General features: G+C 59.5%; 2 protein-coding genes across 2 annotated transcripts in view; one reads left to right on the forward strand and one right to left on the reverse strand.

Annotated features, from left to right (window-relative positions):
• Positions 1-11,539, forward strand: part of LOC102381926 (H-2 class II histocompatibility antigen, E-S beta chain) — a 603,463-nt gene that overhangs the window by 61,906 nt on the left and 530,018 nt on the right. The gene's annotated exons all lie outside the window — the stretch shown is intronic.
• LOC102378986 (major histocompatibility complex class I-related gene protein-like) lies at positions 2,464-8,435 on the reverse strand. The gene is made up of 8 exons (XM_006034598.3): positions 8,283-8,435; positions 6,891-7,160; positions 6,401-6,682; positions 5,461-5,745; positions 5,174-5,263; positions 4,724-4,757; positions 3,739-3,771; positions 2,464-3,313 (listed from the first exon to the last, which is right to left on the reverse strand). The coding sequence occupies exons 1-8, from the start codon at positions 8,392-8,394 to the stop codon at positions 3,310-3,312; spliced, it is 1,110 nt and encodes a 369-aa protein (XP_006034660.2). The 5' UTR covers positions 8,395-8,435; the 3' UTR covers positions 2,464-3,309.

Raw genomic sequence — 11,539 nt, forward strand, 5'->3', positions numbered from 1 at the left:
GGGACCCACAGCATAGACGGGAGACACCGGGGCTGGGCTGGGCTGGGAAGAGCCGGGGGGGAGCCCAGGGCTGGGGGCTGTGACTCCCTGAGGCCCGGCAGGTGGATCCATGATCAGCTCCACCTGGCTCCACACCGGGTTCAGGCCTGCAGGGCCCGGGGCTGGGACAGCCCTGCCAGAGAGTTGCCCTGTCCAGAGCCTGCTGCTCTGTCCCAGGAGGGTCCATGCAGACAGAGGGGTCCCTGCCCCAGCCCAGTCTGTGTGGGGAAGCAGGAGCACCCCGTGCTGCCCCATTGCTGCCCAGGGATGGGCATGGACAGACGGGCACCAGGGAGGGATGGGGGGGTGGTACAGGCAGGGGCACGTGGGTGAGCAGAGCCTAGGCATCCAGGCTCCCACCCCAGCTGTGTCCCCCAGACCCTACCCCTCAGAGCCAGGCTGAACCCATGTGTCTGGGCTCCCCCCCGGCTCCGCGCAGGGGCTGGCAGTGGTGCCCAGAGCTGCTCTTCCCTTCGCTGCACCAGCTGCTCTCCAGCTCACATCACTCTGGGAACTATTTCATCTCCGCTCACCCTTCAGTGGGGCAGGGCAGATGGGGGTGTTTTCTGTTTGCAGAGCTGGGGGCAGTGCCATGGGGACCATTGGTACTGGCCTGCATGAGGCCCTGCCCTGGGCCTGGGCCTGCGGCTGGAAGGGATCAGGCTACGGGGGAAGGGGTCAGGGCATGGGCTGGAGCAGGATGTGCTCCATGGCCGTCTCCTGTTTACTAGCCATGGCCCAGCACTGTCTATGAGTTGCTTTGCTGCTGCTGCATCACAGCGTTGATTTGGAGAGGCCAGCATCAGCCCCTGCCACCATGCCCTGTCCTGTGTCCCTGCCCCACCCAGAGGTCTCTCTTTTCCCTATGTGGGCACAGCTGGTTTGCTAAGCCCCAAGCGACTCCTTCACTGCCCTGATCTGGCCCTGAGCTGCCTCCAGCGGCCCCATGGTTGGGTGTCCATGGTCCCACTCTGCCATCAGCAGCCACTTTGTGCCCTGAGGCCTGTGAGGGATAGGATGCAAAACAGCTGCCTGAGGGGCTTCCTCCCACCCTCTTCACCACCTCCACCACCGCCACTGGCCTCATGCTTCCCAGTCAACCTGGCACAGGGGAGTGGACCACTGGGGACAAGCCGTGGAGCCCTGGCTGGAAAGCAGATCTCAAGCCCTCACCCTGTCTTCCCTCCAAGAAGCAGGAAACTTTAATGCCCCCTTCCCTGTGGATCCCATTCCCCATTGCTCCCCTCTCTTGCAGTGGGCCCATGGCTCATCCAAGTGACCTGCTCTGTGCTGAATAAATCCCCACTGGGGAGCCAAGGCACCCAGCAGGTGTTGGAGGAGGTGTCTGGACCTGAAGTCATGGGTTTAGCTTTGGCTGGGTCACCCTGCACCCAGGGGGCTGCCCTGCCCCACCCCACACTGTCCAGGGGGTTGAAACCTGTTGTGCCCAGGGCCAGATTAATGCATAGGCAAATTAGGCACCTACCTAAGGCCCTGAGTTGGGCGGGGGCAGTCCACAGCACAAATGGCCTTGTCCACTTCCCTTCCCTTCCCTTCCCTTCCCTTCCCTTCTCTGCAGGGCTCAAAGCGATGTGGGGGGGAACGGGCGTCCGGGGGGGGGGGGGGGGGGTCTTGACCATCCCAGAGCCCATGAGTTTGTTTGCCTCGGGCCCACTAAAGGGTTAATCCATCCCTGATTGTGTCCCTTGCCCCACCCTGCTGGCTCTCTCCCCAGAGGGACCCCAGAGCACCGGACACGGGGTCTGGGTGGGGGCTGTGCTCCCCTATGCTAGGCCAGTCTCCCAGAGGTGGGAACATGACATCTGTTCACACACAGTCCCACAGGACTTCCCTGCTGGAGGAGAGGCCATCGCCACTGCCAGCGTTGCCTTTCCACCTGCCAAACGTGCCCCGAGGAGCCGGATGCCAAGGGAGGTATCATGGCTCAGAGAGGATAGCGAGGCACACAGGGATGTCACGTGCTTTGTGGCAAAGGGACAGGGCAAAGGTCCCCAAGCAGAGTGGCAGGACAGAAGGGCTGGGAGGACATTACGGATCTCTCCCCGGGAGGTCCCTTGTTGACCGACAGAACAGGGTCGCTCAGCCGCCATCCAGCTGCAGCCTCCGAGACCCCACTCCCCTCCGGCAGTGGGGACAGAGCCCGGGCGTCCTGGCTTCCAGCCCCGACGCTGCTCCGAGCAACCAAACCCACTCATGTCCTAGAGCTGGTCCTGCTTCCCTGCTGGCCCTGCTCTAATCCCCCAGGTCCCATGCTGTGCTCAGAGCGGGGAAACAAGCCAGACGTCCCCTATTGCAACCCCCGTGATCCTGATTACCTGGGTTGTTTTCCCTCCAGATAAGCCTCCAAACAGGGGCTTGAGAGACAGAGAAAGAAAAAACTGACACAGGTACACTACTGCTCTCTAAAGTAGCTTTTATAATCTGTCAGAGAGAAATCAAAGAAATCCTACAGAAGCGGGGCTGGAAGGATCCTCCAGAGGTCACGTCTAGTCCAGCCCCAGCTGAGGCAGGTCAGCCCTGTTCAAACTATGCCAGACAAGCTATCATCTAAAACCCTACACAAGACTACCGTTAGCTTTGACACAACGTGAGGCATGACTCTCTAACCTGCCACGGGGTCTAAAGCTCTCTTCACCCCACCCAAAATAAAGGAAAGAAAAGAAAAGAGGGAGGAAAAAAAGATTCTGTCCATCAAAATCATGGCCTTGTGGAGTTGCACCCCCAGGGTGCAGAGAGGTGTGCTGCTTACTGGGCAAACCAGACAGCAAGAAGCAATGGCAGAGTTGAAGCAACCTAGTGGCACACACAAATTATGAATTGTAGTGTACAATCAACTCAGGGACAGAGGGAGCAAGGGGGGCTCTGGGGCACGACCCGCATGCCGTGCAAGCCTGTTCACCTCCATGCTAAGAAACATCTCTGAGGGCATCTAACCTTTACCTAGTACTTTTTCTCATAAGCATCAGACTGTGGTCCAGGATCAGCAGCCAGCTGATCAACCACAAGCAGTCCCCAAATCCCACCCCTTTGCCCACCCCGGACCAACCAGGCCATGGCCCAGCAGGTTTACTGTCACATGTGAGCTATTTGCAGTCCCAGAGCAAGGGGCTTTGCTCTGGCAAAATCCCAGTGATCAAAAGCAAGGCATTTGCAAGGGCTGAATCAGTGCAGCGTGTCCCTGTGCTCTGCTGTTCCCTCTCCTCCTCTATGGGCCCCTCAGGAGGCAGTGCAGGCTGCACCGGGCTCTGCTCAGCTGTGGGAACAAGACAGGGAGATGTAAGCGCTGGAGGGACTGCAGCACAGGGGCAGGCACTCAGCTCCAGCCTGGGGTCACTCCCTGCACTGAGGGGAGGAGATGCCCCTTCCCAACACACCTCCCACTGACAAGTCCCCTCCCCTGCACTGCTCTAGCTCTGCTCCTGATGGTTCCTGGGCTTCAGCCCCTTGCCCGGACCTGCATGACCCAGAGTCCAGGCTGCCAAGGATGGTGTTGGACACCCCACTCTGCCCCTCTCCCCCCAGGAGCAGCGGGGCTGGCGCACACGCAGCCATGCGGCTCTCCCGGAACTCGCCTCCCTCAGCTGCCTGGCTTGGGGTGATCTGGGGCTCCCAGGGCTGGTCAGAGAGCAGCAGCATCACTTTTGGAGGATCCCTCAGGCCAGAGGCCCTCACACTTACCTTTTACACAGGTGGTGGACCTGTGGTTGCTCCCTGTGCAGGGAGGAAGGACAGGCATTATTAGTAAGGTGTTTCAGGCTAGGTGAGATCCCCCAGCCCTGCCCTGCACCTCCTAGCCTGGGCACAGGAGAGCCAGGTGGGCACAAGCTACTGTGAGTGCAGGCAGGAGGCCCTTTGACTCACCCTGCCCTGCACAGCAGTGACCAGACACCGGTGGGCAGGGGCTGACCCCTGCCCCTGTCCCTCCCCCAGGTTTCACCCAAAGAGGTGGGATTGTCAGGGGCCCCATGGCCCCACATGCAGTCAGAGCTGCTAGCTTCATAGGAGGGACCCCAGCCCAGGAAACAGCACTTTCCCAGGCCACAGCAGGCAGGCCAGGGGATGAGGTAGGTCTTGCCAGGCCAGGGATCCACATGCTAAAAGCAGCCTCCAAGGACCAGGTGCAGGAAATCCACCCACCCCCAAGCTCCCAGCCAGGCCAGTGCTGGCACCTGGGTGGGGGGGAGGGGAGAGACAGTGCCAGCAGGATGACAGTCCCTCCCCAGCCTGGCTCTTCAACCAACAGGCTGGCTCTCCATGCTCCCTGCAAACCTGCCAGGCCCCAGTGTCCCCTTCCCTGGGTCCTCCCTCACTCTGCCATTCAGCAGAGCCATCCGAGCCCTCGCGGGCTGAGGGGGAAATGAGAGGAGGTTAGAGCTCCTTGAGCACAGGGACCAGTTTCCCCGGCCCCACGCCCCACACACCCCATGTGAGCCCTGCAGCAGGAAAGCCCAGATCCCACGGTGATGGGTGCTCTCCTGCCCCCACCCCGGACAGGAGCAAAGCTCAGGGCTCAGCCCAGCCACACCAGCACCAACACCCATCAGCTGCAGGGAGGCAGCACGGGGCTGGGCAAGTCTGTCTGCCCGCGTGGTGGGGCGGCTCTGCACAGAGCTGCACAGCGCTGATAACAGGGGAGAGAGAGAGGAGGGGGCTTCACACTTACAGGAGCACTGCTTTGTATCCTGCTCCCCATTTCCCTGCAGAGAGAAGGCAGTGGTCAGCGAGTCCGGCTGCTTCCACAACTGGAGGCAGCTCTGACCTGGGGCCGCAGCCCAGAAAGGAGCTGCCTGCCCATCATGGAGCCATGGGCTCAGACCGGGACACAGGGCCCAGGACACCCCCACTGGGGGAGGAGATGGGGCTATGCGGCATAGTTCACATGGAGCCCAAGAGCAGCCCGCGGGGCCCCTCAGCAAGGCAACCGCACAGCCCTGGTGCTGGGGTCTGGCTGCTGCCGCCCCTGGGGCAGGTGGACCTGGGAGCCCAGAGCAGCTGGAAAATCCACCGTCCCCCGCCAGGTCCCGGACATGGCAATGATGAGCCCTCCCTGCTCCTCCCTCCTGCCCCAGGACCTGGGCATGGCCTGGACCCAAGGGCTTTGCCCAGCACTTACTGAGGAAGTAAACAGCTGTGCCCATCATGATGATGACCAGCACGACAGCGATAACAATGCCCACAATAAGCATCAGGTTGGACTTAGGCTCTGAAAGAGGAAAGGGGTTTCTGAGCAAGAGGAGCCCCCAGATCTGCCCCCACCAGTGTGTGGGCCATGTGCCCCCTCTCCATCAGTGCCCTGTGTCTCCTCCAATACCCCAGCCCTTCTCACCTTAGTGGGGCCAGTCAGTCCCTCCCACCACTGCCACTCAAGGTCTCCTCCCTCCCCATGCGAGGGTCACTCACCCTTGTCCCAGGCCACTCTCAGGGCTGTGCCCAGGCTCATGTGCTCCACACTGCAGGTGTAGCTGTGGTTGCTGCTGGGGTTGATCTCAATGGTAGCCCAGATCTGGTAGGTCCCGTCTCCACTGGGAATGACCCCTGAGAGGCTCGTTTCCTGGGGCTTTTCCCCCCCGTTCTTCAGCCAGACGACAGCCACATCCCTGGGGTAGAAGCCATGGACCCGGCAGGACAGGGTGGTGAGTCCATCCCCGGATGACGGCTTGTCACTCACCTGAGCTTTGGGGGGCTCTGGGAGGGAGGAGACACCCATTAGAGTGACCCCTGCACTGGACCCTTGGGCCTCAGATCCCTGCCAGGAAGTGGGGCTCACCCTCTGCACTGGGCCATACAAAGATGGCTCCATTGGCCATTTCGGGCAGGAGCAGATGGCATTGGGGCAGAAGCACAGGGGATGGGAGACACGGCTGCTCTGGGCTTGGGTCTGCAGGAATGGGGTGCGGTACAGCTCATCTCTGATTCTTAGACATGCGCCCAAGGCACAGACACCCCGCGAGCTCCACCCAGCTGGGAGGCCTGACCAGGGCAGGGACAGGGCACACCGTGTCCCAGAGGCACTGTGGTCTTGCCCAGTGGCAGGACTGAGAGGCAGCGCTCGGCACCCCAGACAGAGGGCTCTGGGGTGAGTGCTCCCCATGAGAAGGAGGTGCCTGGTCATGCACTCTGGCAAGACAAGTAGGGAGGCGTCCTCGGGTCTGGGTCCAGTGGGACACCCCAATACTCCCAGCTCTTGCCCTTCTGTACCCCCAGCCTGCCCAGGTCTGGATGTGGGGGTAGCCCAAGGGCAGATGCTATCAAGAAGGGAGCCCTGCGGCCCCAGTCCTGGGCAGCTCCTGGCCGCAGACGGGTGTTGGGAAGAACGGAGCTCCTCCTGCCCCATACTCACTGCTCTGTGGCCGTGGGCTGTGCCCATACTCCAGGTATCTCCGCAGGATTTTCGGGCACTCCCGCTCCAGGAAGTTCCTGTAGTACTGCAGGGCCGCGTTGTTCCCGTTCCACTGGCGCTGCGTGGCTTCAGCCGTGGCCTCCGCGATGGGGGCCAGCCACCGGTGCTCCACCGTGTCGTAGGTCAAGAATTCCTCCCCATCAAAGCCCAAGTGCCGGAAGCCCCTGGTGCCACCGTCTGCCTGGATCTCACAGCCGTAGGCGTACTGAAATATGTGGAAGCCTGCAGGAAGAGGGCACAGGTCGTGGAAGCCAGGTCCTGAACACCAAGGGACCCACTCCCGGCCAGGACCGGCTCTGACCGTGTGGCTGTTGCTTCTGATTAGCTCGAAGCAGAGGAGGAAGCACAGGCACTTTGGGAGGCTGACAAGGCCCTGGGCGAAAGTCAGGCCCTCCCCCTGCTCCCAGGCCCAGCTCCCCAGGCAGCTCACCCTGGCTTTGGTTGTAGAGGTGCAGGAGGCTGCGGACCTTGCCGCGGAAGCAGCCCTGCCGCAGCTTGTGGACGCGGTTCTCGCTCTCCCAAAGTGCAGGCGGGGCTGCCCGCATCCAGGCAGCACGGGGCTGCATCTGCTGGGCCTCGCCATCGTACTCCACAAAGAGCTCCCCGTCCACATAGCCCTGCATCGTGAACTCGGGCAGGTCCGGGCTGGGCTCCGACACAGCTGTCAGGAGGTACTGCAGGGTGTGGGGGCCTGCCGAGGCTGGGGGTGGTGGAAGAGTGGTCAGTCAGTCCCAGGGATGCTGTTCCATCCGGCCCCCATCCCACGGCACCATGAGGCTGGACGGGACAGCCTTGGCTCCCTGGAGAAACCAAGGGACAATCCCCAAGGCCTGGGAGCAGCTCGGGCTTGTGGCAGCAGCTGGCATAGGAACAGGCACCCTTGCAGCCAAAGAGGCACAGAAGCCGTATCCCGTCGGATGGACACACAGATGCACGCTCCCTCTCGGCCTCTGCAGGAACCCAGCAGGGAGGGCCTTCAGACCAGGGCTGCCCAGCATTAACAGCCTCTGCGGCCATCAGTGTACCAGGGTAAAGCCAGACCACTCCTCACAAGCCCTTGCTCCCACCTGCCAGCACTGGGAGAGGAACCCAGCCCCAATGCTCCAACCGGCTTCCTCCCAAAGCTGGGAGAGAACACGGGTTCGGATTCCCAGCTGCACCCCACTCCCCATCCTTTCAGTCCCACCCAGTCCAGAGGTGGGGGCCGGGGGCGGGGAGAGCCCAGGCATCCTAACCGACTCAGAGCAGGGAGGGAGAGGCTGGTCTTGCCCAGTTCCTCCAGTCCCACTTGGGGACTGGGAACCATGGTTATCAGAGCACATTGTATGGGGTAACAGGAGACAGCTGGACCTGGGTTGGAGACACAGGTGGAGAGCTACATAATAGGGACACATGGGCACACCTGTGAATGCACATAGGGTAGAGAAAAACCCTCCTTTTCGGGCAGGCCTTAGTCACAAGCAACAAGGATGTGATCCTGCCTGTGGGGTTTGCTCTCCTCTCCTTGCCCTGAGGCCCATTTTGGCCTATGTCACTTCCCTGTTCCTCAATCATTCTGCTTTCTCATAGCCGCCTCCTGGAGCCTTGGCTGTGAAGGGTGGCACCAATCAAATAGATTAAAAAAATAGACTCACTGGAGTCAGAAAATCCCAAGGACCCCACCAGATACCGTAGGTGCGACCTCAAAGTAGGTATTGCAGGCAGAAGGGAGTGCAACGGTGGGGAGGGCAGCAAGCCAAGGGCAAAGGCAAAAGGCAGGGGCTTTGGAGAGAGCACGGTGGGGCCAGCAGGAAGGAGCTGGCCAAGAGCTCCCGCTCCTCACCTGCAGTAGCCCTGGCAATGCCCATCGCTCCTAGCAGCCAGATGAGGAGCCAGACCAGATGCAGGGGCTTGGACATGCCAGGCCAGCCTCTCCCCAGGTCCCCTGAAGACATCGTTCCTTCCCCCGAGTATCCAGGCACCAAAGTGCCAGCCAACTTTCTTATAAACTGAAACCCGGCAGCTTTCATAGCATTTCCTGCCTCTGCCCCACCCCTAGCAACACGCGGAGCTGCCAAGTCACCAGTGCCTGCTTAGATTTCTTTTCTTTTTTTTCTTCTTTTCTTTTCTTTTCTAATTTAATTTTTTTCTGTGTTCCTAGCCAAATCAACTGAATCAATTCCAAATCCATGAGTCAGTCCACAACCATAAGTGGCCCTACTACTGGCAAGCATCCTCCACCCCCATCTGGGGCTTCAGATGTTTCTAAATCCTTTGGTGGGCATCCTACGTGCAGGCCCAAGTCGGCAGGCTTGGGGTTTGGATGCCCCCAAGTTTCGCTTGCCCTCAGCCATATGGCCCCAGGACCAAACTTGGGAGGAGTCTCCCATTTCCATAAAGTGGGCATAAAGTCAAGATCTCCACACTCCAGCAGCTAAGTGGGAGGTTAATGGTGTATTACCTTGGCGGGTACTACCCCTGTTGCAGGAGAGCGGTCATCCCTGGGTGCAACTAGGACAACCACCTTGGTGGTCACAGTGTTTCCCCTACCCGGCAAACATAGGCACTACACTTGATCTGAGCCAACAAGAGGGTTTCACCCCTGCAGCTCTGTACAGCACAGAAAGCACAGAGCAGTGACAGCAGCAGCCAGAGCACCAGCCCATGCAGCCAGCAGCACGAGTCCTGGGCTGACTGACCCCCAGACAACCCCTGCCATTGCTATAGGTCCTTTCCCTTGTGCCCGCATCGAGGGCAGCAGACAACCCAGGCACGAACGGCGCGTGTCTCGGTGATTGGGAGTGGCACGGCGGTGCCGGGAGCACAGCAGTGGTAAGCAGGGGAGCTCCCACAGATGCCACCATCACTGTCGGTGGGGCATGGCGAGTGCCTACCAAAGGTTGGTGAACACCCAGAGCCGCCACCGGCAGCATTGGCAGCGGCCAGCATGGATTGCGGACTGTCCACAGACACCACCGGTGGTGTTGGTGGTGGGGTGGCAAGTGGCGACGGCGCCTTTTTGCAGGGGGTTCACCACCACGCTCAGAGGGTGCATGTGCATCTGCGTGCACCCCCTACGTGTTGCTCCTGAATCCAGGCACAGATGGCCCCGTGAAAATGCAGCAGCATCTGCAGAGGAGCATGTCAGTCAGGCACCAAGAAAAACATTAGACAAGAACCAAGGGAAACTTATTGGGATTTAGAAAGGCATCCTGGTAGCTGACTGCTCCTTGCACCCAGCAGAAAGTCCCACGAGTCTGAACAGATCTCAAGAGGTCCCCCATACAGCGATGCAGCCCAGAGCTCAACTCTGTGGGATTCAGGCCTGTGGATTTATATTTTCCTTCCAGACCAACACACAAGCCCCTGCCCACCTTTCCCCTGGGGAAGGGCTCATGCCTGGCTCACACAAGGCAGGGCAAATTTGCACCTGGATCACATAATCCCTGACACAGGTGTGTTCACAGTCAGGGGCTTTTTCTGTCCAGTCCCACAGGAGCACAGCTCCTAGCGTAGCTGCTGGAGCTGGTTGTGAGGAGGCGGCAGCTCCCTCTTCAGTCCATGGGAGGAGCACTATGTTTATTGCATGTGATTTCTCCGAAATGGCACCAGCTTCCCCTATCTCACAGTCTGTTTCCTGCATCTAAACTGCTCACGTGGTCACCAGTGACTGCGGGGGCAGCTCCTGAGAGCGCTGGAGCCAAAGCCGCAGGAAATGTGCGAGCTGGCTCAAAAGACCAAGGGAGCCTTCACCTTGGCCCCACATCTGCTGTTAAAACCCAGCAGGCCATGCAATAGCAAATGAAAACCTTAAGAAGAAACTATTAACAAAAATAAGTCGTACCCTTTCTGTTGCTCCTCAGTGGCAAGAAGGCAGGGCAGACGTACACTTTTACACCCTGAATAAATCGGGGACGTATCTAGAGCACAGGCTTTCCTGAACCCATGTTCACTTCCCCAGAGGCTGTGAAAGGACAGCCCAGGACAGAGTGAAAAGCAGAGGGAGGAATAAGTTGCAAACTAGCATCACCCTCCCTAAGTCCCCTCTCATTGTGAGGCTGTCAAAGGGGAACTGAAAAAAAACCCCCTTCGTTTGTACATTTTCCCCCTCTCTCTTCCAGAAAGCGAATAGTTCATGTTTGGACAGTTCATGTTATTTGCACTTTAAGCATTATAGGTTTGCCTCAAGCTGGCAGCTGAGACTCTCTCTGCTTCCCCCAGTTCCACGCTAGGCCCACTGAGGCAGATGTTACAGGTATCTGTAAAAAGCCCCAGCTTGTGCCATCCCCAGAAATCAAGTGTGGCTCCTCCCTCCCACCGCACTGCCCTCCCCTGCCCACATGCCCTGGTTGAAGATGCCCAGACTCAGCTAATCCGAACGTGCATGAACGAGGCTCAGCCGTGTTTGAGGCCAGTGAGGGCTCACTCTGCATACATTTAATATGGCTTCACCCCATGTGACAAGACCCCAGTTGAAACCCAGACTTACAGGCCCGGTTCCTAACTGGAAGTAAAGGCATTTAATCTCCTCCACCCCAGACTGGATTCAGGCACCAAGCCGCCTGCTATTACAGCATCCAGAGACTCCCTGTAGGTGCAGCCTGAAGGATCCAACAGGATTAGATCAGGACCTCCTTATTAGCTTGGGGTAGGAAGCAGGTGCAGGGAAGCCCTGGCCAGGAGGGTCCAGGGCACAACTAGTTACTCTGCCGAAAAGCACCAGGGCAGAGCCCTGTTCTGGACAATAGGGGCTCTGCTGGAGTCACAGGTGTGGATTGCCAGGGAGACCTGTGGGGCCAGGGCTAGCCAGTCCCCTGACCAGAAGGGGCAGGGCTGGGATAAGAGATCAACCAGGGCCTGAGCCGCAGCACCGGGGAAGCTGAAGGGGAAGGAGCACTGCCACAGGACAGCTGGTGAAGGGAGCCTGGCTGCAGGCCAGCTGGAAGGCCTGGGAGATATTGAAGCCTTGACAGCAGGGAGAATAGGACTTCAGGCAAGTAGAAGCAGGGCAGGCAGAGTATGCTGGGAGTTCGTGTTGTAGCCAGATGGCAGGTGCTTTTTATAGGAGTTGAATCTGGAGGGGCAGGCAGCGGGACAGGG

Source organism: Alligator sinensis, unplaced genomic scaffold, assembly GCF_000455745.1.
Source record: "Alligator sinensis unplaced genomic scaffold, ASM45574v1 scaffold1303_1, whole genome shotgun sequence".
Taxonomy (NCBI): Eukaryota; Metazoa; Chordata; order Crocodylia; family Alligatoridae; genus Alligator; species Alligator sinensis.

Bases quoted from the DNA above. Each gene is read 5' to 3' on its own strand.
- LOC102378986 (XM_006034598.3), bottom strand. From the start codon at position 8,394: ATGTCTTCAGGGGACCTGGGGAGAGGCTGGCCTGGCATGTCCAAGCCC. The intron at 5,746-6,400 runs GTGAGTATGGGG...CCTCCCTCCCAG, and splicing joins CAGCCCACGGCCACAGAGCA to AGCCCCCCAAAGCTCAGGTG. The intron at 5,264-5,460 runs GTGAGTGACCCT...TTCCTCTTTCAG, and splicing joins GAGAGTGGCCTGGGACAAGG to AGCCTAAGTCCAACCTGATG.